General features: G+C 50.8%; 1 protein-coding gene across 4 annotated transcripts in view; it reads right to left on the bottom strand.

Moving 5' to 3' along the window:
* Nucleotides 1–7,730: 7,730 nt before the first annotated feature.
* The window catches only part of LOC146355909 (E3 ubiquitin-protein ligase TRIM7-like), a 31,294-nt gene continuing 13,683 nt past the window's right edge, over nucleotides 7,731–25,341 (bottom strand). For 3 of the 4 annotated variants that reach the window (XM_084830961.1, XM_084830963.1, XM_084830962.1), the window contains 6 exons: nucleotides 22,160–22,255; nucleotides 21,595–21,825; nucleotides 21,114–21,136; nucleotides 17,990–18,105; nucleotides 16,299–16,331; nucleotides 7,731–12,133 (listed from right to left, as the gene is read on the bottom strand). In XM_084830961.1, coding sequence (XP_084687087.1) covers nucleotides 11,616–12,133; nucleotides 16,299–16,331; nucleotides 17,990–18,105; nucleotides 21,114–21,136; nucleotides 21,595–21,825; nucleotides 22,160–22,255 — 1,017 coding nt within the window. In that variant the 3' untranslated portion in view covers nucleotides 7,731–11,615. Of the gene's footprint in view, nucleotides 12,134–16,298; nucleotides 16,332–17,989; nucleotides 18,106–19,420; nucleotides 19,524–21,113; nucleotides 21,137–21,594; nucleotides 21,826–22,159; nucleotides 22,256–25,341 lie in introns of those variants that run through there. The other variant, XM_084830964.1, reaches the window with a different exon arrangement.

The raw sequence follows: 25,341 nt of genomic DNA, 5'->3' as shown, positions 1-25,341 counted from the left end.
GTCTGCCTTGCCCACTCAAGACCGAGCCGCCGGCGCCGACAGTGCTGTGCGCCACAACGAGGAGCGGCAGACCTTTGCCGCCAGCCGCCGTGAGGATCGCGGAGCTGAGCTGAGCTCGAGGCGGGCCAGGAACTTCCGAGCGGGCTGTGGGGGGAGAGCTCGGCATCCCGCTGATAAAGACAAGCGCCGGGGCCGCGCCCCTGCCCTGGCCCCACTACGCGCTCGGGGCCGGGTAAGCGCAGCAAGACGCCGGAGCGCTGCAAATAAAGCCGCTTGCAAAGAGGGCTGCCTTGCCTTGCCTTGCCTTGCCTTGCCTTGCCTTCAGGAGCTTTGGAGCGTTGTGGCCCCTCCTTGTGTCTCTTAGTCTGATCGTGATAAAGCCCCACCCGCTAAGAGAAGCAAAATGCGCAAGGCGTTTTTAGAAACGAAGTCACACAAATCCCCATGGATTCTGACTGACATCCGCCACGCAGGTCCAAGTCTGACTGGGACCATCCACCTTCTGTCTTCTGGCGCTGCTGACGGAAGGATCCCAATTGCAACAAGTGACCACAGAATCATAGAATAGCAGGGTTGGAAAGGGCCTACAAGGCCATCGAGTCCAACCCCCTGCTCAATGCAGGAATGCAACGTAGCAAGTCATGCACCGCGTCTTCCACCTCCCGTGCACCATAGATACACGTCCACTCTACCAAAGGGGTCCCTTTATACTTCCTCTCCAAGTATGCTATCGGACTTGACCCCCACTTAGTAAAGCAAACTCAGTAAAACCACAGCAGCAGCAAATTAAAAGGGGGAGGAACAGATCAAATCACCTAAAAATAATAAATAAAATAAACCACAGAGCTCTTTCCTTGGGCAGCTTCATCAGAGTCGATTTGTCTGTCCTGGGAACCGTAGAAGGCTGATTTCCTTGAAGCCAGGATCCCTTCCTCGGCTTGGAGATGGCCGCCCATCATCTGCCTCAGACTCCAAGAGGGGCTCCTTACTCCTGTTTAGGGAGCAATCCTATGGGGATTGATGGCTTCCTCCGACCCTGGGGGAGACCGCCTATCCACTGCAGGGCGGGAGGAGTGAGGGGCGCATCTCCTCCACGCTCCCACCACCCTGCTTTCGCGGCCAGACAGCTGATTTTGGCTGTCTAGCTGCGGGACCTCGGAGCGCAGGGTGGGAGGCCAGACGACACTTAGGACATGTCATACCAGCACTTCCAACCTCCCCACCCTGGCCCACCCACCCAGAACACCCCGTTTCCCCTGCTCCACACTGTCCTGATGAGCGTGGGGCCAATCCATGCTGCCAATGAGGTGGCGGGGGGGGGGAGGTCGGTTCTCCGTGAGCCAACCAATCCTTTGGCCATTTAGCCACTGACTAGTGGCCACAGGATTGCTCCCTTAACTATCTTTTGAAAGTTCCCATACGCTGGAGGAAGGAAGGATGTTTTGCTTGTTGCCCTGTGACTGAAGACCTGTCCCAGATCGAGGGGATCGTAGGAAGGCCTTCCTACCAGGACTGCCAAACACAAGAGACATTTCAGAAGGGCTGGCCATCAAGGCCGCTTTCAAACGGCGGAAAAATGGCAGGAAGCGCAGGAATTTCTGAGGGGGCAAACAGCCCTGGTAAGGATTCCAGCTCTCCAGGCTGCACGTTATCATCCCACCACACCTTCCACTGAAATAACCCATCACCCTTGGTTTTTAAAGAGTATTACGAAGGTGATTGTGCAGGATATCTCAGAAGATATGAAGCATCAAGGGATTAAAGAACAGAAGAAGTAGAGAGCCCACAGCCTTCTATGTGAGGAATTTCGGAGATTCCCTGTTCCATGGGGTTCAGAGGGGCCTCTCATACCAACACCCTTAACAATCATTCACAAGACCTTCACAGACCTTTCAATAGGCCACAGGAGATCACACATGACTTTCTGACTGTAGCGGAGTCAGGAAATTGCCATCTCTTCAACCAGCAAGGCCATGCTTCCTGGGAGTAGCAGCCCCATACAAGGAGACCAGAAGTGGGTAGATCTTGGGCACTGCTAAGGCCCGAACCCCACCCCACGCCCACCCCAGCTATGGAATCGAAGGGGCTTGAGGTTCCATGGTCTCCGGACCCTGAGGAATCACTGATTCCAGAGCAAGCGTGGGCAACATGGGTCCCACAGGCTGCCTGCAGCCCCCCTCACAGAGGTTGCGGTCCCTGCTGCTGCTGAATCAAACACTGACCCACCCAGAGCACAGCTTGTTTTCATGCAAAATTGTGAGGGTTTTTTTCCCACCTCCATATTTCATTAACACGACTAAACACATTTGGGGACTTACAGTAAGCAGTCCATTTTACCAATAGAAGACTATCCCACGATTTTTCAGCCATTCATTATTCAGCTTATTTGGATGCAGTTCCTTATTCCCCTTATGGAAGAAAGGAAAGGTTGGATTAATGAAATAAAAAATGGATCCTCTTGATTTCATATGATTTTTCCATGGGCTTCTCCCAAACCACCATCCAATCACAGTTCATATCTGCCAGCACAGACAGAATCATAAAAATCACAGATCCAAAGTTTGTGGCACTGCCGTGGCACAAAACATGGATCTGAGGCGCAGGTCCTCATGTATCCTCACAATTTGGTATGGGATCCACCAGAAACCATAGTCAAATCAAAGATCAGCACGGACCAAGCCATAAAAATCACAGATCCTGTACTTTGGTGTATCACCATGGCACAAAAACATGGATCCAAGGCACGGATCCTGTGCAGTTCAGTTCATGGGCCTGAAAGTGATTTGTGAATTGACCTTGGCTTGGGGGGATCCTACATAAAGAAAGTCAAAAGGCGTAGCAAGACAAGAGGCAAGAGGTAACTCTGGGCTAACTGGGGAAGCCCTGGTGGCTGGGGGGTCCAGGAGTGCTTTTTACCAGCTTAGGCTGGTACGCCTATCTGGAGGGAACGGACCTTACCTCAGTTATGCATGCACTAGTGACATCCAGGCTGGACTACTGTAATGCACTGTATGTGGGGCTGCCTTTGAAGGCGGTTCAGAAACTCCAGCTCGTGCAGAATGCAGCCTCCCGACTGTCGGTGGGGGAAGGCGATTCGATGACACAACACCTATACTGCGCCAGCTACACTGGTTACTAGTGCGTTTCCGAGCCCAATTCAAAGTGCTGCTTTTGATCTTTAAAGCCTTAAATGGTTCGAGACCAAGTTACTTGAAGGACCGCCTTCACCCATATCAGCCCGCCTGCACTTTAAGTTCAGAAAGAGAGGCTCTTTTCATTTGCCCACCCATGAGAGCAATCAGGTGGGTGATTGCATGTGAGAGGGCCTTCTCTGCAGTGGCCCCACACCTTGCGAACAAGCTGCCATCAGAGGTCCGCCATGCTCCGTCATTGCAGGCTTTTAATAAGGCCTTGAAAACATATCATTTTACCTTGGCCTTCTCTTGATGTGACTGCTGTTATTGCTGTTACACTGTTATCTCTATTGATGGTTTCATTGTTGTTTTTTAATTGTTTTTATGTTTTTATTGCTTTTAATATTTTAACCTTTAATGTTTTGGTTTTGCTGCAAGAGCCTTGGGAGGGCTTCTGCCGTGAAATGTTTGAAATCAAGAAGAGGCAAAAGCATGATGCTGCTGCCGCCACTAAGACCCGTGTTGCTGTGGCAAAGCCTGGAGGGAGGAGGGAGCCCTTTGTAGGGCTCCCTGAGGCTCCCCGCTGGTCTGCGCTAGAGGCCCTGCAAGCCCCCGCAGGCCCAGGGCTTCATCCTGCAAGGACAGCAGGGTGGACCAGGATGCCTTCTGTGTCTGGCCACCAGGCGAGGCTGCAGAGCTTCCCAGGCCAAGCAGATCCTGACTCCTCTTGGACATAGAGGTTAAGGCCTAGCAATAGCAACAGGATTTCAGTTTGAGGGTGATGCGATCTAAAAACTAAAATTGGAACATATGAACATTTATAGATGTATATTTTGCCCTATTTCAAATGGTATGGTCCTAATACCAAATCAAACGAACAAAACCTCAAACAAAACAACCCCCCTTGTTTTATCTGCATTTAGATCAATGTAATACTGTGTAATACAATGTAATTTCTGTGGGGCTCACCATGCGCTCGTAGCCATGGGAGAATGGGCTGGTGATGACGCTGAATGGGGCGCCTGGCTAAGCAGATATTACAGTCGCATTAAAGCATCTGCACTGGCTACTGATGGGGTTCATCACACGGGGCAGAAATCCGCATCAGTGCCGGGGCTTTCTCCATCTGGTTTCATCATGAGATTAGATTGGCCTCCTTTACACGGTGGTTTCTATTCCATTATATTCCGTTCCTTCCCTTTTCACGGGGTGGCTACTTTCCAACGAAAAGCCATCACACGCACTGCGGGCATCACAAAACGTCTTCCCCGGTCCCCACCCCTTTCCCTCCCCTCGCACATTACTGGTGGGTTGGTTGTGAGTGACAGGCCATGCGGGTGGACAGCAACCTCCAGCGAATGGCCTGAGCCCCGCCCTCACAGGCCCCAGCCCCCCGGTGAACTGCTGGCCTGCTGTGCTGTGGAATAAGCAGCCGAAGCCAGGAGCAAAAGCCGGTTCATCGCCTTCAGTCACGGCATGGCAACAAGCCGGCAGGTCAGTAGATCGACACGCCCTCCACCCCAATGTCACTGCCGTCATCAGCATGACCGCACCGCCCAAAACCACCCACAGCCACACACGCAGAGCGGTTTCTTCACACTATGGGAGAAATACACTGAGACATCGTGGTGTTCCTGTTGAACAGGTTGAAGAAATACTGCATTTTCCCCATTTGGGGATAACATGGGATAGGCAGGGGGAAATGGCGGGGAAATCCCTGGAGGATTACAACTTCATGTACAGGACCCGCAAACTTCTGTGAGTGGCCACTCATGAATGTGTGATCAATTGCGGGTGTAGAGATGCCCATAGCTACTGAGCCACGTCCAAGGCCCTGCAGTTGGCAGATGAAACCCGGAAGAACTTGGGACAGGTCACCCCATGGATCGCGTCCCCCAATATCTGCGATCATTGGCAGAAGCTTTGCTAGCTGTGCTGCGACCTGCAGAGCACCATCTGGTGGCAGCCCAGAAGCAGGCCTCCTGCAGGAAGGTGCCCGCCACATCAAACGTCCCCCCGCCTGGCGTTTGAGAGGGGCCAAGCATGGCCTGTTCTGGGCTCTGGGCTCAAGGCATCCCTGAATGATGGTGCTGCCCAGTTGGCTCGTTCATTAGCTATTGTGATTTTAGTTTTGGTTTGACATATTTAAAACATTTTAACTGATGAGTTTTTCTATTTATTCTGATTGTTTTACTTTTTCATTTCGTAAACCACTTAGAGATATTTTTAGATGTGGTAAGCTATATATAAATTGATTAAACAAATTGATAATAAAATCAAACCCTGCTGCTGGCCCTGTCTGAATGAGTCACTTCTTATTCCAAATTGTATGTCCTCTGTTCTGGAGCAGATTTTAAGCAATATCCACCCCCAATGCAAAGGTGGTGGTGTATCATGTGAAGAAGGTACATGATGTGTAGTCATGTACCTACACATCCCACACCCAGGATCTGGCTTTTAGTCCATGGGGGACTCAGACCTCAATGCAGGTCGGGCCAGGAATAGAGTTCCTGAATTGTTATCTGGAACTAGTAACAGGTGGGATGAGGGCCAAGAATACACCTCTGGCAAGTGGAGACAGGAGTGATGGTGGGGGGTGGGCTCAGTCAGCCAGGGAGCAGGTGAGCACTCCTTCTTGTTGAAGCTCACCTTCCTCAGTTGCAGAGAGCTGGGTACTCCTGGAACCAGCTCTGCTTCTGGATCATGTGGGGGTAGCTGTGCCTTTCCCCATATTCCTCCACTGTGGGAGACTTTGCCTCCAGAATCCATGCCTCCGTAACCTCTAGATTAGAGTGTGGGGCTGCACTTCAAGACTGTTAGGAAACTGCACATTAGACCAAAATGCCAAGGCAAGAGGTTTAGCTGGGGCGAGCCATGGGGACCACGTAACGCCGCTCCATTGTCCACGGTCCCATTGTATTCTCCAGGACTCGCTCCATGGGAAGAGCACAGAGGTTCTCAGCCTTGCTCTGTCTGCATTCCCTTTCCCTTTAAAGGCTGGAACTTTATACACCATGAACCTTCCCTCCCCCCTTTTTTTGTATAGCCTGGGATTGCTGGGCATGTGTGATGTTGCTGAATCTCATACCAAGATGCTATTCAAACTTAACTGACTGGAAGCTGATTGGGGGAGAACAGGAAGTGTGCTTTCATGAATGGGAAATAGGGGCTAGTTACTCTGAATGGCGAAAGCTACTACTGCTCAACTGTGAAGGCTAGAAACAGCTGTGAAGGCTAGAAACGTGAACATCTGCATTAAACATGAGCGTGCTTCACATTCTGTTGCCATGTAGATCCGGTAGGGATGTATGGATTATGGAAAATCCGTTCCATCTGCATTTCGCGGATTGTCAGGCACCTTTCATTCCACAGTCCACCCAGCAATGTAATCAGATTTTTTTTAGTTCCCAAATTTGTGCAAAATGTGCAAAATCCCCCCAAATGTGTATTTTCACACCTTAGCCTATGGGGAAATGTGCATTTTTGGCCCTTTAAAAAAATGCATATTTTTGGACGATAACATTTGCACAAAATTGGGAAAGTTAGAAAGACAGTCTGCAGGTCCGCAGAAGCCACCTGACAGGGGGAAACCAGTCCGCTGAGGAATCTGCCAGTCAGATACAACAAAATCCAAACTCAATTATTTCCGTTTCAGATTTGCCCGACATCCCTAGGATCCTGCCGTTTGGCTGTGGATTCTATGTGGTGTCAAAAGCTACACCTGTAAGAAATTCTAAGGGGGAAAAAACCCTTATCTGTTAGTATAAAAGACATAGCCTTCAGCGCATCCTCTCCAGTCGCCGGTGTTCACAGCACAAGACAGTCTGTTGTAAAATCTCTGCAGACATTGTTACAAGAGAGTGGGGAACATGTCATCTGTTTTATACTGTTTGAATATATTCATAGGCTCTGCTTGCATTGTTAAGTGATGAAATAGTGTAGTAAAAATGTAACCTAAAAGCCATCGTATGTGCCTTAAGCAGCACGTAGTATTGTAAGAGCTGCGCATGCCTGGAATGAGTGAGCAGTAACCCTAAGATAAGGTAGCTAGGCAAACTGCTGGCAAGGGATGGCAGAGAAATCTGCCATGGACTTCAATGAGGCTGGATTCTTGGGAATCCGGCCCCCCGGAGTCCGTGGCGGAACAGACTACACCCCTCCGCCACCCCCCAAAATCCACCCAGGACGGACCCTACCTGGCGGCAGTGGCTGCTCCAGGTCATTGTCTCCATCAACTGCCAGGCTGCAGAACGAAATGGCCGCTGGTGTAGTGGCCACCATTTGCGTCCCTGCCTGTGGCCGTGATCAGCTACGTAAATATTTACGTAGACTATCACAGCAAAGAGTAGGGATGCAACTGGTGGCCGCTATGCCGTTTGCATCCCTGCTCGTTCCGTGATAGGCTACATATATACGTAGCCTATCACAGCTAACGCAGGGATGCAAATGGCGGCCGCTACGCCCTGCATTAGCCGTGATAGGTTACATATATATTTATGTAGCCTATCACAGAAAGAGCAGGGACGCAAACAGCGTAGCGACCATTTGCAACCCTGATCTTTCCTGTGATAGGCTACGTAAATATATGCGTAGCCTATCACGGCCTAACATAGGAACACAAATGGCGGCCACTACACCGGCCGCAGCAGCCTGGCAGCGGCCGGCAGTCTGGCTGTGGATGGGCCCGGCCGACAGTTCTGCAGACTCGCCACGGAGCCAGCTAGGCAGGATTCTGGGGGGAGGGACGGATCACCTCCCTCCCCCCCAGCGGACGCCACCACCCGGAACGGTGAGTGCGGTTCGTACACCCCTACTGCTGGCAACCAATCAGAAGTGACATGTTAACTAAGGAATGCAAGTTAAGTGATAAAACTGTAGCACGGGCATTGCCCATTTGTTGACTCTGCTTTGAGCCTTGATGCTCCTCTGTCGAGCTGTCTGCAAACAATAAAATCGAGTTGGACCCAGCCTGAGTGTGACTCTCCTCTTTGAGGCAAATTGGACTAGCCTCCAGCAGGCGAAACTAGCATTTTGTGCAACAATAGTTTGAATGTTCAAATGCATGCACAGGCCTTGCTTGCAATGTGCTCTTCTAATGGTTAACAACAACAAAAATCTGTGTTGTCTCATTTATATTCTGTGTATTGCTCCAGCCCTTGGAAGAAGGCCTAACAAAACAGCAAGAGGCCAAGACGGGTCGGGGCTTTTCGTCCATCAAATCGTTTATCGCATCCGGAGACTGTTCCCTCTTTCTGTGTTGCCAGTTATGGAACTTCCCGTCGAAAGGCTCTGCGGCATCTCCCCACTTCAAGCACCGGGTTTAGTGAAGTTCAGGGGGCGCCATGGATTGATTAGGGAGCCTGAGGCGCCCCAGGAAATCACTTATACTGGCGAACCGTTTCCTGCAGGTAGCAGCTCCTGAAGCCGGCGCTGTCCTCCCAGAGGCTGAGTGAGGCTGCGAGTGGGGATGAACCCGCAGGGGGGCCAGAGCACAGAGAGCTCACCGGGAGGGAAGCATCGCTTCAGGCTCCCTCCCATCTCTTTTGTGGCGAGGGGCTGCCCATGCCTGGGCTCCCCTGGGCACCCCCAGAACTAGTTTGGGAAGGGGGACATGAGTCCGGGACTGCAGGGCCTCCCTGCTGCGATGTGTATTCTGTGGATTTCCCATTCACCTCCTCTAACACTGAACTCAGGTGGCCGAGTGCCAACAGGACTGAAGCTGAAATGGGGCCACTGAGAAACAAGAGGGAGGTATACATAGCTCAGTTTATTGCAAAATGTTCTCAGTTAGAAATGTTCCAGCTCCATTGGTCCTTTACGAAGCGACTACATAATGCACCATTGCAACAGAAGAAGTGGTGCAGTAATAGGCGGGGATTCCCTATGCCCATGGATGCCCCCCCACCCGGGGTTCCTTGAAGAAAGGACAGAATGCAAGCAAGATACATTGGGGAGGCTGCAGCCAAATGTTGCAGCTCAAGTCCCCCCCCCCCCCCCCGGTGCTCCTCTTCCGGTTTCAGCCAGCCAACCATGCAGACGAATTCATTCCCCCAACTCTGGCTTTCTGTTTTTCCTTTAGACACAGAGATAAATAAAGAAGTAAAGAAGAGATGGAGATGCCAGGCTTGTACAGTCAGGGCCAGAAATATTGGAACAAGGATAACTGTTTTGGCAGCTGGCCTCTGTACACCACCACATTGAAGTTGAAAGGAAACACACCCAGATGGGAGCGAAGTCAGGACTTTCAGCTGTAATGCAAGGGGTTTGGCAAAAGTGGGGCACTAACCATTCAGAAAGGACAGCCAGTGGCATACACACACCTCCATCGTTGGTGGCTCATAAGTAATGGAACAAACCAACATCATGTCAAACTTAAGGATCGCCTTCAATACCTGGATGAAAATCCTTTGCAGTCAATGACTGCCTGAGGTCTGGAACCCATGGACATGACCCAGTGCTGAGTTTCCTCCCTCAAGATGCTTTGCCAGGCCTTCACTGCAGCTGCCTTCAGCTGCTGCTTGTTTGTCGGTCTTTCTGCCTTCAGTCTTGTCTTCAGTAAGTGAAAAGCATGCTCTATTGGGTTGAAATCAGGTGACTGACTTGGCCATTGAAGAACATCCCACTTCTTCGCCTTGAGAAACTCTTGGGTAGCTTTTGCTGTATGTTTTGCTTTTATCAGCAGTCAGTTTGCTTTTGCTTTTATCAGCAGTCACGTCATCAATAAACACCAGTGACCCGGTTCCATTGGCAGCCATACATGCCCATGCCATAACACTGCCTCCACCATGTTTGACAGATGATGTAGTATGCTTTGGATCATGAGCTGTTCCTTTCCTTCTCCAGACTTTTCTCTTCCCATCATTCTGGTACAAGTTAATCTTGGCTTCATTAGTCCAAAGAATCTTTTTAGGTGTTTGCTGGCAAAGGCTAATCTGGCTTGTCTGTTCTTGAGCATTACCAGTGGTTTGCACCTTGTTGTGAAGCCTCTGTATTTACATTCATAAAGCCGTCTCTTGACTGTAGGTGTTGACAATGACATGCCTACCTCCTCAAGAGCGTTCTTGGCCTGGCTAGATGTTGTGAAAGGGTTCCTCTTCACCATGAGCAGAATTCTGCTGTCATCCACTTCAGTTGTCTTCTGTGGTCTTCCAGGCCTTTTGCTGTTGCTGAGCTTGCCAGTTAATTCCTTCTTTTTCAGGATGTTCCAAACTGTTGTGCTGGCCACTCCCACTGTTTTTGCTCTCTCTCTCTCTGATGGGTTTATTTTGTTTTCTCAGCATAATGATGGCTTCCTTCACTTGCATGGACACCTCTTTGGACCTCATGTTAGGAGTTCCAGTGAACAGCTACCAAATGCAAATGTAACACTCAGAACCACCTCCAGGCCTTTCATCTGCTTGATTGGTCATGGGGCACCCAGGAAACAGGCCACCCCTGGCCATGCAGCTGCTTGTCAGCCATTCATTCCATTACTTATGCGCCACCAACGATGGGGGGGGGGGGTATGCCACTGGCTGTCCTTCCTGAATGGTTAGTGCCCCACTTTTGCCAAACCCCTTGAATTACAGCTGAAAGTCCTGACTTCGCTCCCATCTGGGTGTGTTTCCTTTCAACTTCAATGTGGTGGTGTGCAGAGGCCAAATGCCAAAACAGTTATCCTTGTTCCAATATTTCTGGCCCTGACTGTATATTTTGAATCAGAAGAGAGACACAAGCAAGAGGAAGTTAAACCGCTGATACAAGGACACATTTCAGAACCTAGTCTGGAACCAAACATTCAGCCCTGGGACAGGTAAGGGGTGGGAGTGGGGGGTGTTGTGGCAGACAGAGAGGAAATGCATCACCAAAATAGAGGACAAAAGAAGACACACATTTATATAACGTGTATTTGGAAATGTACATGAATAGATGCAAGTTTTAAAAGAATTAGTAAGATTTAAATATAAACAAAGCTTTGACTGGGTGAACTGTGGGCCTGCTTGGTCTGCTGATCAGGAGGAAACTCCCGGCCCCTGCGCTCTCTCCCTGGGTCTCTTTACCTTTCAGCCAGACTTGGGCAGGACACCACTTCGAACTGAGCATGCCTTGAAATAGGGGCCTGAATAGCCTTTGCTCTTCACTTATCTTTTTAATATGCCTATTTTGGCTAAAATGTCACATCGGGCTCCCTCAGGAGTAACCATGAATGGAGCGTGCGTGTGAACACGTAAGTGTGAGACAGACAGTTGTTGTGCTCTTGTTTTTTGCATGTGAACAACTAGTGGAGGTTTTGTGGGGAGGGAGAGAAGGGAGACGGAAAACTGAAACAGGAATTGAGGGTCCTGGAGGGTGGGCCATTTCTGAGAACAGATCTGAGTTGTGACATGAATGTGCTGCTGTGTCTGTAAGAAGGAAAGGGAATTTTGGGAAAGGGAGGGGGGATGTTTAAGTGAATCTTCCTGGTCTGGGGAGGGGGGTAAGTGAGGGAGGCTCTCAGCTGCCTTAAGGGGAGAGCCTGAGTCGGCCTTTTCCACGTACACAAAATATGGGCAGGAGGGTCTCTCCAGAGAATGAGGCTCCAGGGAAGGCGTAGAGGAGGGTCCCTCTGTCAGCATCGTAAAAGGCCACCCGCCCCCCCTCACAGTGCAGGGACACCCGGATCCTCTTGAGCTCCCCACTCAGGGACAGAAGAGGGTAATCAGGGGGATCAGAAGCCCAGCAAGCACCTTTACAATTCTCCACAGCCCAAATCCCTTCCTCAGGACTAACATCAACCTTCGCCTTCCTCCTCACAGACTTTCTGGCGACCCCCACGCCCCATCCATCCTCACTTCCCACGATGACTTCCCAGAAATGTCTGCCTGCTGTGAATCCGTGACGTCCCAGCACAAAGTAACATAGGTTGAATCTCTCAGGATTGTCAGGCAGATCGTGCCTTGTGTCTCCCCATCTCACGCTTTTATGGTCCTCCGACAGGATGAGCCAGGGATTCGCTGTGTCTGGATCCAGAGTCACATTTGCTGTTGGGGACGGAGAGAGAGGAGAGACGATGAGCAGAGCCCTCTGGGACAACGATGGAGGTCTCAAGTCTTCACACCCCACAGGAATCCCAGGTTCCCCCTAAAATCAGGAAATATGGAAATAACTCAGTGAAAGAACTGACATGCTCAAAGCAGAATTAATTTCCCCCAACCAATTTCCCTCCTCGCTTCCCCTCCCTCTTTCCTTACTGCCCACCCTCACTGACCCAACTCCCCCTCCCCTCCCTCCTGTCTCCCTGGTAACCAGCCACACCCCCTCCCACTCCACCCCTCCCACCTAAGGTTCACTGCATGGTGTTCACTTATTCAGAGTTTCTGTCTCCTGCCCCTCCTGTCATCCAACCCATTTTAGAAGAAGTAAAAGCAAGAACACCCCCAAACACTGTGCTCTTTCACGGCTCCAGATGAGATTTATATGGCACCATCGCCTCATTCCAGGAATATTACATTTGGTCCAGATCACGTTGTCTTCCACTTGTGAACCTCCTGAGTTTTCCAATGGCTTCTCTGTCTTTTTTCTCACTGCATAAATTCTGTGAGATGGGACTGAGCTGGGGGGGGCCCTGGCCCGGTTAGCTATGCGACCGCTCCCTCTGAAACGGGGCCAGCCACACATCAGGCTGCGGTTTCCTTCATTCTGCAGGGTCGCCCACTTAGGCGAAAGGATATTAGTTTGTAAATTAAAATGAAAGGAATTTTTGAAAACCAGCCTGACAAAGACTTATATTCAGTAGCTTTGAGGACCTACAGATTTTTGAGAGTGTGAGCTGAGGAGGGTGGGGAATGAGAAGGAAATGGATGGGGGGGTCAGATAGAATTTGCTCTCCTCTGAATGCCAGATGCTGGGGAGAAGTCGCTACAGAAAGGGCCTTCAGGCCCTGCTTGTGGGTCTCCCAGAGGCATCTCTCTGGCTTCTGTGCATAACAAAATGGGTGACTAGATGGACCATTTTGATGAAGTGTTTCTGTAGAAGAGTCATGTGGAAAACAAATTAAATCATATCTGTAGATATTTATTTATTTATTTATTTATTTATTTATTTATTAATTACATTTATATCCCACCTTTTTTCCTCCAAGGAACTCAAGGCAGAGTACATAATCCTGCTCCTCCTCCATTTTATCCTCACAACAACAACCCTGTGAGGTAGGTTGGGCTGAGAGTCTGTGACTGGCCCAAAGTCACCCAGTGAGCTTCCATGGCCAAGTGGGGACTAGAACCCGGATCTCCCGACTCCCAGTCCAGCACTCTAGCCACTACAGCAGAATGGCTTTCAGGTGGAACTGATCTCCTCCCTCATTAGCCTTATAACCACATTCAGCCTCTTTGCCCATACAACAAATTTCTGGGTTGGCCAGGCTCTTCCATGTCTTGAAATGTTCCTCTGTGATACATACTTCTGCCTGTACAAGCGGGCATGGCCAGTGGCCAACATCCCCTTCCTGGGCAAGGTGCTTCAGCGGGTGGTTGCAGGAAAGCTCCAGGCACTCTTGAATGAAATGGATTATCTAGATCCATTTCAGTTGGGCTTCAGGCCTGGTTTTGGAATGGAAATTGCCTTGGTCGCCCTGTGGGATGACCCCTGCAGGGAGAGGGACAGGGGGAGTGCGACCCTGTTGATTCTCCTGGGCCTCTCAGTGGCCTCCGACACCATCGACCCTGGTATCCTTCTTGATAGGCTGTCTGGGTTTGGAGTTGGAGGCACTGCACTGTAGTGGTTCCGCTCCTACTTGGATGGCCGACTCCAGAAGATGGTGCTGGGGGATTATTGCTCTGTGCCATGGCAATTATGCCGCAGGGTTCCACAGGGCTCTATTCTATCCCCCATGCTGTTTGACATCTACATGAAACCACTGGGGGAGGTTATCTGGAGGTGTGGGCTGAGGTGCCATCAATATGCAGATGACACCCAGCTCTACCTCTCTTTTTCTCAAACCCAGGTGAGGTAGTGGCTGTTCTGAATCAGGGCCTGGGCACGGTAATGGGCTGGATGAGGGCCAAGAAAGTGAAGCTCAATCCAGACAAGACGGAGGTACTGTTAGTGGGTGGTTCGTCTGCCCGGCTAGGCAATATTCAACCTGTTCTGGAGGGGGTTGCACTCCCCCTAAAGGATCACATTTATAGTTTGGGGGTGTTCTTGGATCCAGAACTGTCACTTGAGGCACAGGTGAGCTCAGTGGCACGGAGCACCTTTTATCAGCTTAGGCTGGTATACCAACTACACCCTTATTGGGACAGAGATAGCCTAGCTACAGCTATCCATGCTCTGATAACTTTTTGTCTGGATTACAGCAATGCGTTATACGTGGGGCTGCCTTTGAAAACAGTCCGGAAACTTCAGCTGGCCCAAAACAGGGCAGCAAGATTGTTAACAGGGACTGGCCAGAGAGCTCATATTGCGCCAGTACTTTTCCAGCTGCACCGGCTGCCAGTCCATTTCCGGGCCCGATTCAAAGTGCTAGTATTAACGTTCAAAGCCCTTAACGGCTTGGGGCCAGGTTATCTGAAGGATCGCCTCCTCCCATATGTGCCTGCCCAGACCTTAAGATCATCCTCAGCGGCCCTCCTCTGTGAGCCCCTGCCAAAGGAAGTGAGGCAGGTGGCTACTAGGAGGAGGGCTTTTTCTCCTGTGGCACCCTTGTGGAACCCCATACTGGAGAATCCATGGGGCCGAGCAATATTCCCCAAGCACTACCTTCTGGAGCTGACCATCCAAGTAGGAGTGAAACCACTGCAATGCAGTGCCTCCCACTCCCAGCTCTGACAATCATCCCAGAATCATCCACTCCCTCTCCCAAGGAGGCATTAATCACCTCCCCGGCCCAGCCAGCAGTTCCTTCCCTGCCAGTTTTTATCAGCCAAGAGGGGCAAGGATCCAGGATGGAAGTGGCTGCATGAACCTGTCCAAGCACCTTGTCCACGGCCTCATTGCCCCTGAATATACTTCACCATAGGCACATGCCAGCATTGGATTGCATGCACTTTGGAATGCATGGAGGGGAGGAGCCTTGTGGCGGAACCGCCCCACGGTTTTATTTGTTTCAACAGAGTGTTCAGGGTATATAGCTTCTCCACACATGGTAGGTTGCCTAGTGGGTGGGTGAGAATGTATGGAAGGGTATGAGTGGCTGAGTGCCGGGGGCCGTGTGACTGGTCAGGGAGAATGCTGAGGGGAGGGAGTTGGGAAGAGTCAAAAGAGGCACTCGGAGGAGAGATGGGGAAGAGAGGGATTCGATCTCTTAGATAACATCTCCTGGGGATAGGGAGTGGTGGTTAGTGGTTTTAGGCCTTGGGTTGGCTTAGGTTAGGTTAAGTGGAGACCAGATGAAGTAACTAAGAAAGGGAACATCATATGCAAGAAATCTGTTGAAGTGCAATCTTTCTAACATTTTAGATAAATTATTTTGATTCACTGACAGTGAGTCTGCACTTGGGTCTTCATCACGCTACTTATACTTGACCTAGGTAGAAGTTATAAAAGGGCACAACGCACGCGCATGATTATACCCGAGAGGAAAAGGGGGATAAGAGAGGTGGTTAAAGGCGGAAAACTGAGGTGGGTGGGAACAACCTGCCTAGGTGGAAGCAAAGGCAACCCCCCCCCGAGAGGAGGGGTCTCATCACAAGCCTCTTGCCACCCCCCTCTGTCTGTGGATTCGTTGTACATCTGAAGAGCCAAACATCACTGTAGGGCTGCTGATTCCTCACAGTGAACCTATTTAGGACGTAGTCCTATGGATCGTATCCTCCATCGTAAGCGCTCAGACCCGGAGACTTACGATCATCCAGTGAAGCGGGAGCAGCAGCAGAGGTGACCTTTGCCTCCCTGTCCTCCGATCTTGGCTTTTTTCACCAGCAGGGCTTTTCCCCCTCCCCAAGGGCGGCATGGCTCTTTCCATGCCAGCTGGGAGCGGGAGGGATCTCAGATTCCCCCTCCCAGGGCGGAGCACTGTCTCCGACCCTGGAGCAGGGAATCCGAAGTATCCGATGGCCCCTCAAACGCTGCCTAGGGGCCGCAGGATTGCTCCCTTAAGGCTGCAAAGTGTAAAGGACAGAACCGTTTAACCCCAATGAAACGCAAGCGAGCAAAATGTCTGGCCAATCCACATCCGTCCTGTGAACTTCGTCCCCATTGGAAGATTACCTTTCTTCAGGTGTAGCCCGGGTAGCAGGGCATCTGGGGAAGAGAAATTATATAAACATTAAGAAGCACACTATCTATGAATCACGGAGAAACAAACATGTCCTTATCTCAGATGGGCCTGATCCAAACCTTGGTTCCCTGTCCCATCTGCCTGCCACCTTGGGCAGCGAGAGAAAAAAGCACCACCAGCAGGGCAGGAATGCCTGCATGGCCCCGTTCAGGAGCTGGGACAGGGCGACAGGCAGCCCTTTCATCTCGCAGGAAGTCAGAGAGCACTTGGGAGATTGTGATGGCCGCAGCACTAGAGAGGGGAGAGGCAGGTGGGAGGCAGAAGAGGAGATGGGCCAGGCCTTTGCTGGACTGCTGAGAGAGGCGGATAAGGGGGAGGAGCCGGCTGCTTATGGACCCCCCCCCCATTTCTGAAGCCGAAGGAAGGACAAAGCAGGAGGGCCAAAGGAGGAGCCAAAGGCAGACCCAGGACAGAAGATGTATTTAATCCTCCTTGCGACTGCTGGAACAGCCCTTGGGTACCACGGAGTATGTACAATTGTCATCCAATAGGAGGACAGGGCCTCATATGTTCATAGCTACTGAAAGCAGGGCTGCAGAACCTCCCACCTGTGGGCGTAATCTGACCCATGGGGCACCCCAATTTGGCCTGGGCAGCCTCTTTGGGTTCCTCTAGGTGGTGGGGCTTAGTCTCCAAGCCCCACCCCCTGAAGGAATCCCCTCGGAGGGCAGACCCACCGCTGTCTCTGACTTACCCATGCTGGATAGTGAGCGCTCTTCCCCACATGTGAAGGATGTCTCAGACTGGAGATAGCAGCAGGGATGAGAGGCAGCAGGACTCGCCCACATGGGGAAGTGGAGCTTCTCTCCCTGGTGGGGGCAAGTCTCAATGCCTCCCGCCTCTCCTCCCCACTGCTATCTCATCTGAGAGAGGAGAGAGCAGCAGGGGGCCAGGGACACACATACAAGGTAACAGAGAGAGCAGTGGGGATGCACAGCAGCCTGGGCATTCAGACTCATCTGGGCTGGGAGGAAAGCAAACACTGGTCCACACACTTGGACTAGTCCCGATGCCCAACGCAAATCCCTGTGCAGGTGAGTTCCAACGCCCAGCCTGCCCTGCATCAGCTCAGAGAGAGCAGTGTGGCTGTGGGGCAGCCTGGGTCTCTTTGTCTGGGATGGGAGGAGGCACCGTTGCAGGCCTCCTTCCAGGACAAGGGGGGAAAAGAAGGATGTGACATCATCTAGCCCGTGGGGGGGGAGCACCCTGGCCCCCACCCCAAAATACTGCTGCAACCCCGTTTTTAAGAAAAGGATGGAGAGGAATAAACTGACAGCTCTCACAATGGAGATGAGTAGTGGGATCCTCAAAGGGAACTCGTTACTCATCTTTCTTGTGGTTTAGATTCACGAATGAACAGCCAAGTTTGTGGTTGATACCAAATGATTCTGGGGGGTGAAAACCCAAAGCAGGACTTGGGAACCTCCCCCCCACCCCCCGCACGACCTCTCCAGACTGGGTGGATGGGCAATAAAATGCAGAGGAGCTTTTCCAGGAGGAAAAGGAAATGGTGGCCAGGGTGCCAAAACGGAAGCTTTGCTGCTGTTACCACCATTTGGCGCATCAACAAAATTAAAAAAAAAAAGCCCAGCATATCATCCTTGTAGCCGTGCTTCATTACCTTTGAATTGCTTCATGACTCCTTCCAGAAAAGGATTTATCTCACAGAAGCCCCAGATCCTCCACTTCAGCTCCGGAGGGAAAGCCCCTGGAATCTCAAATGGCTCCTTTTCACTCCTGGCCGAGAAAAAGGACAAGGGGAGACATGACAGAGGTGTGCAGAATTATGCATGGGGTGGAGAATGTGGTTAGGGAGGCATTTTTCTCCCTCCCTCATAACACTAGAACCCACTGGGCTCCTCCCATGAAGCTGATTGGTGGGGGATTCAGGACAGGTAAAAGGAAGGGCTTCTTCACACAGCGCAGAGTCACACTTTGGGATTTGCTACCACAAGACGCAGTGATGGCCACTGTAACAGATGCCTCCTATACTTATGTCTGTGTCTGCATTGTTAGATATGCCCCAGGTAGGGTTAGTGTTTGGGAGGGAGGGGAAGGCGGGGGGGGGGGGGCTTCTGAGGTTGCACAGGTTGTGTGTGGAGGATTCCGAGGTTGTGAAAGGAGGGAGCTGACAGCCAGTAGTCGGACAGGGACCTAGGGACTGAGGAAGCTACATGGAGTGAGTGGGGTTTTGGGAATCAGATTTAGAAGGGGCAGAGTAGGCAGGGAGGTTAGGACCAAGCATAGATTGATTAATAATTATATGTAACTGTTCTTGTGTTAAATAAAATTTTATTTACTTGTTTTTAACTACAAAATCCCACGTGTTGGTCTGTCTTATTGTGCCACCATTAGAAAAAAAAAGTTTTTCCTTGTTCCTTCTCCTGTATTGGGGAGAAGGAACCAATTAGGCATATTGAGTGTCACTTTAACCAAGAGAATAAAAGGGGCTGAAGCTGTGCGTGTCAATGTGGACAACTGAACCAGCGGAGGGAGGCGTCCTGAGGGAGTTTTCTTCTCAGTTTCATCATGTGGAAGATGGAGAAGATCGAACCCAGAACAGGAGTATCACAGACTCCTATTGGGATGGCTTCAAAAGGGAGATAGAAAAATTCCTGGAGGAGTAGGGTATCAATGGCTACTAGTCCTGATGGCTCTGTGCTATCTCCAGTACCAGAGACAGTAAGGCTATGTACACCAGTTGCTGGGGAACATGGATGGGAGGGTGCTATTGCACTGATGCCCGGCTTGTGGGTTTCCTGTTGATAGCTGGTCGGCCACTGTGTGAACAGAATGCTGGACTAGAGGGACCCTTGGTCTGATCCAGCATGGCCCTTCTTATGTTCTTAAAAACAAAGGTAACCAGTCTAATATTTCCAGTGCTTAGCAATGGGATCTTCTCAAACTGGGGAGAGGTAACGAGCGGGATACCGCAGGGCTCAGTCCTGGGCCCAGTGCTCTTCAACATTTGTATTAATGACATGGAGGACGAGGTGCAGGGAATGCTGATCCAATTTGCATATGACTCAAAATTGGGCTGGATAGCTAATACCTTGGAAGACAGAAACAAAATTCAACGTGATCTTGATAGATTGGAGCGCTGGGCAGAAAACAACAGAATGACATTTAATAGGGATAAATGCCAAGTTCTGCACCTAGGAAAAAGAAACCAAAGGCAGAGTTACAAGATGGGGGATACGTGGCTCAACCACACTACAAGCGAGAAGGATCTTGGAATTGTTGTCGATCACAAGCTGAATATGAGCCAACAACGTGATGTGGCTGCAAAAAAGGCAAATGCTCTTTTGGGCTGCATTAATAGAAGCATAGCTTCCAAATCCCGGGCAGGCATTTGGGGTGGGTTAGGGTATTTTTTATGATGTTTTTAATGTAGAATTTTATTGTTTTAACTGTTTTGTAGTTGTACATCACCCAGAGTGGCTGGGTGACCAAATTTAACAAATGTAATAAATACATAAATAAAATAAATAAAATAAATAAGTACTAGTTCCCCTCTACTCAGCACTGGTTAGGCCCCATCTGCAGTACCGTGTGCAGTTCTGGGCACCGCACTTGAAGAAGGATGCAGACAAACTGGAGAGGGTTCAGAGGAGGGCAACAAAGATGATCAGGGGACTGGAAACAAAGCCCTATGAAGAGAGACTGAAAGAACTGGGCATGTTTAGTCTGGCGAAGAGAAGACTGAGGGGAGATAGGATAGCGCTCTTCAAGGACCTGAAGGGTTGTCACAGAGAGGAAGGCCAGGATCTCTTCTCGATCATCCCAGAGTGCAGGACATGAAATAATGGGCTCAAGTTACAGGAAGTCAGATTCCGGCTGAACATCAGGAGAAACTTCCTGACTGTTAGAGCAATACGGCAATGGAGCCAATTCCCTAGGGAGGTGGTGGGCTCTCCCACACTGGAGGCAGTCAAGACGAGGCTGGACAGCCATCTGTCAGGGATGCTCTGACTTGGATTCCTGCATTGAGCAGGGGGTTGGACTCGATGGTCTTGCAGGCCCCTTCCACCACTACTATTCTATGATTCTATGAAATTGAGTGACCAGCTACTTTCTTGAGTGACCAGCTGCAGTTTATTAGAACGTATCAGAACTTTTTTCTTTTAAATGTTTTAATTGTTTTAACATAGTGTTTTATTCTTTTATAATCACTGTTCATCGCTCCAAGATCTTTTGATATGGAGTGTTATATAAATATTGTAAATAAAAATAAATAAATAAATAAATGAAAATGAAAACTGCAGAAAGCTTACAGCAGTGGTGGGAAACCTTTGTGTGTGTGTGGGCGGGGAGGTGAGGTGAGGCCACAATTGCCCCCACAGAACCCTTCAGCAGCTACAGAAGTGGGTGTGGCTGGAGGTGAGAGGGCAGATGGGGTGTTTTTTTTGGGCATAGTTAGGGGTAGGGTGAATGGGTTGGGTTTTGCCTGTCTTGGGGGGCGGGGGCATGTGAGTTTTCCCTGTATTGGTGTTTTGGTGGGATGTTTGACCTGTGGGGTTTTTGGATGCATGCATTTGGGATGGGATGTATGTTTTGCAGGCAGGGAAGGGCCTTCCAGCATGTGTGATGGAGAGGAGAAAGAACAGGAGTGCTACAAATTGAAAAGCAGGTCCCTGTTTTTATGTGTGACGTGTTGCAGACCTCCGTTCTCTGCCCGGGAGCCTGTCCTTCCCATGCCATCCAGACCCTTCCCAGCTTCATGGAAAGGAGTGGGATCCACGTACCTCTGCAAGGTGCTTCTCACGTCCTGGAGGGAAAAAGGGAGAAAGAAGAGGGAGGTCAGTGCCTGCCCCACACCATTCTATGGAGATGCCCTCTGGCCCTCGAATGTTCAACTGGTGATGCTTCCACACAGCGCCCTCCACACAGAACCCTTCAGCAGCTACAGCCCGTACTAACTTAATCACACTTTTAGTCCATCACCTTGGGGGCCGCACATGCATGAATAAAGAGGTTAATGTTTGGCTGCCTAACCTTGTGTTCCCTACTTGCAACACCATTAGGCAAGATAACGTTGCTGTCAATTTCCCCACCTTTCCATGGCAAGAATTCTCTTAAAGGCACCACCTCACAGTTGCCACCTGTCTAGGGGGCCTGCAGTGCCTGCCTTGGGTCCCTCCCTTCTGTAGACAAAGGAGGCACGAGGGCTTTGAAGTCTGCTTTCCCCTTGGAGAGGATGCTGGGCCGTTCCTGCCACCATCTCACCTGCAGGAGTTCAGTCGCCTGTTGCTGGCACTTCTCCTCCATCTCCCGGATGATTCTGTCAAGAGAGGAGAGCTCCCCCGAGAGTTTGGCCAGGTGCTTGTCCTTTTGTTGTGCGATCTCCTTCTCCACCTCTTCCAACTGTGTCAGCAGGCGCTTCTCTTCTTCTTCCAAAAACTGGCGTAGTTGTCTAAACTCAGCCTTCATCTTTTGCCTCTCTACATTTGTTTGATTCTGCAAGAAAGGGATGGAAAGTGGAGAAAGGAGAGCCAGGGTCAGAAATAGGGCCCCTCTTTACAGCATCAAGAGGTGTAAAGGAATTTCATAGGAAAGATACTTGGAAGTTTCCACAGATACTAAATCAACATTCAATAGAGAAAGACTTTCCTGACGTTGTACAAGGGCCCCCTCTCAGCATGGCCTGTCATTAACAGTTGTCATGGCAGCTTTGGCCATCCCAAGTATGGCTGTTCTCCAAAGCCAGGCTGCCTTGGGGCCTCGGATTCCTCTGCATTTGGCACATGTTGGTTGAAGCACTTGTTCCCTTCCTAGTGATATTGATACTTACCAGCAGGTCTTCATTTCCCCTTTCTGTGTCTGCTTTATAGAGTAGAATCCTTTCTCTCTCTTTCCTCAGAATCTCCAGGCGGCGACAGATCAGATCCTGAAGACAGAAAAAAGTTCCGGTTTTGTTTAGAGAGAGAGAAAGAGGACTTGAACAATACACTTCTTCCCTGCCATCCATATTTGCACCTGGGGGGAAAGGGGGGTCTCAAGTGCCTTCTTCACCCCATTATAGCCTACAAATAACTTACTACATCCACTTGTAGTAAGGGGGGGGGAATCTCCCAATTGCCCTCTTTTCCCCCTGTACCGGTCAAATAGGTACCCAGTTGGAGACTCAAGTTTCACACTCACTTAGATTACGTGTGTGTGGGGGGGGGGGGGTTGCCACACCATCACCAGGGATCCAGATCCTGCTTCAGTTTAACCACTTTTGAGAGTTTTACATTAGAGCAGGCAAACATATTTTTCCCCTGTCACAGAGTCCAAGGCCTTCCCATTGAGGTAAAAAAGCAAGGGTGTTTATTTATTTATTTACAATATTTATATACCTCTCCACATCAAAGTTTTTGGAGCGGTGAACAACAAATAAAAGAATAAAACACAGTATTAAAACAATTAAAACATTTTAAAAGAAACAGTTTCCAAACTTTAAAAAACCGTGGCTGGTCACTCAAGGAAGGCCTCACGAAATAACAATGTCTTCAGGGGGCACCAAAAATAACATAATGTTGGTGCCTGCCTGAATTCCAAAGGCAGGGAGTTCCACAGGAAGGGGGCCACCACGCTGAAGGCTCTTTTCCTGGTGGACTCCAGCCAGGCCATGGGTTCATGTAGAACCACCAGGGACATGCCCTCTGATGACCTCAGAGACTGGGCAGGTTGGTAAGGGAGGAGGCACTCTCTCAGGTATCCTGGTCCCAAGTTGTTTAGGACTTTGTACACTAGTACTAGAACCTTAAACCTGGCCCAGTAGCGAATAGGCAGCCAGTGCAGTTCCCTCAGCAGAGGAGTTACACGCTGAAAAGGGGCAGCTCCCGACAAGAGCCGAGCTGCTGCGTTCTTCACTAGCTCCAGCTTCCAGACGAGCCTCAAGGTCAGCTCCACCTAGAGCGCATTGCAGTAGTCCAATCTTGAGGTTACTCATGCCTGCACCACCGTGGCCAGGCTATCCCTGTCCAGGACTGGCCGAAGCCGGTAAAAGGCACTCCAAGCTGCTACTTGGGCTTCTGGTGACAATGATGGATCTAGGAGGACCCCCCGACTACGGACCTGATCTTTCAGAGGGAACGCAGCCCCATCCAGGACAAGCAATGAGCCTCTCTCCCAGACCCGGGAGCCACTCGCCCACAGGGCTTCCGTCTTGCCAGGATTCAGCTCCAGTTTACTGGCCTTCATCCAGCCCGTTACTGAGTCTAGGCACCGATCCAGGACTTGCACAGATGTCACAGGGAGGTAGAGCTGCTTGTCATCAGCTTCATATCGATGTTAAACAACACTGGGGACAAGATGGTACCCTGCGGCACCCCATAGCTCCATTGCCAAGAGGCCAAGGAGTTGTCACCCAATGTTACTCTTTGAAATCAGTCCCATAGGTAGGACTGGAACCACTGTAAAACAGTGCCTCTGTTACCCATCTCACAGAGTCAATCCAGGAGGATACCATGGTCAATGGTATCAAAAGCCGATGAGAGGTTGAGCAGGATTAACAGGGTTGTACTCCCCCTGTCCCTCTCTCAAAGCATTTATCACTCCCTGGACCCACCCATCAAGTTCGCTGTGGAGATGGAGATTTTGTCCTCAAAGTGCGATGCAAGAAGGTCACAGCAGGTCCTCAACAGGGCCAGGGCCCCATTTCCTGAGGACGGTGTTAACAACACTTCCAGCCTGTTTCATTGACCGCAGCTCCCCAGTATACCAAGGGGCTGAGCGGGCTGTACAGCGCCGGAGAGGCACTCAGGTGCAGTCAAGTCGATGGCCTTCCGCATCTCACTGTTCCACTGTGAGGCTAAGGCCTCGGCTGGATCACCAGCTCTCTCCACCAGAAAATCCCCAAGAGCATTCAGAAATCCATTGGATTCCATCAGTCTCCTGGGACAGGCCGTCCGAATGGGCCCCCCACCCCCACGGGAGGGAGTAGCACCGTGAGTCCGAATCTCGCCAGGAAATGGCCTGGCCATGACAATGGGGTTACTTGGGCCCCCCCAATCTTCAGACCACCCAGCTCACAACATGGAACAACAACCACATCAAGGGTGTTCCCTGCTTCATGTGTTGGGCTGATGACAAACTGAGACAGTCCCATGGTTGTCATGGAAGCCAGGAAGTCCCGAGCTGGAACTCCAGAGACCGTCTCAGCATGGAAGTTGAAGTCACCCAGAACCACCATCCGGGGTTCCCCCAGCAACACGCTCGAGGCCGCCTCTGCCAGCCCGGTCAGGGAGGCTGCTGGGCAGCAGGGGGGCCGGTACACCAGCAGCATCCCCAATCTGTCTCTGTGGCCCAACAGCAGGTGCAGCCCCTCAAGGCCCGCTCCAAGGGGGAGGGGTCTCCTGGTGATGGAGCTGGAGGTTCTAGCAACACCCCCCCCGCCCTCCAACCTATGTTGGTGCTGCACTGAGGACCCGGGTGGGCAGAGCTGAGTCTGGTCTGGTCACCTAGCTCACCCACCCAAGTCTCAGCAATACACGCCAGGTCGGCCTTCTCCTCCACGATCAAATCATGAATCAGTGCGGTCTTATTGCGGACCGAGCTGGCATTGCTGACAGGAGGGCTCGGTGGATGAGCCACCAGGAACAGGAGAGCTAGAGGAAAGGGGCAGAGGGGGAACAGTGCACAAACGTCTGTGGCCCATTCTACTATGGCATCCCAACACCCTCGTTGTTTGCGCGCCAACTGGGCACTACGCCTCCTTTCTGCGCCCTCCATTTGGCGCCGCTCTCTGCGTCGGCGTCGTGCATCCACCAAGTCTGCTTCCCACGCTCTGTCACTCCCAGGACTGCTATCTAAGCTAGGAATGCCGGTGGGAGGAACCTCCGTCAGCTTTTGGCCCTGGGAAAGAGGAGCGCACTCCTCTCCCAGGAGCGACTGCTCTTCCTCAGAATCAGAATTACTCTGGGATTCTATGGGCTCAGTGTCCACCCTGACAGCAATATAAAGAATGAGTAGAGTGCTTATTTCCTAGCC

This window comes from Heloderma suspectum, chromosome 2, assembly GCF_057233095.1.
Source record: "Heloderma suspectum isolate Gila_16-S chromosome 2, 16-S_ref, whole genome shotgun sequence".
Classification (NCBI taxonomy): domain Eukaryota; kingdom Metazoa; phylum Chordata; class Lepidosauria; order Squamata; family Helodermatidae; genus Heloderma; species Heloderma suspectum.
This window is presented reverse-complemented; position numbering and strand designations above follow the sequence as displayed.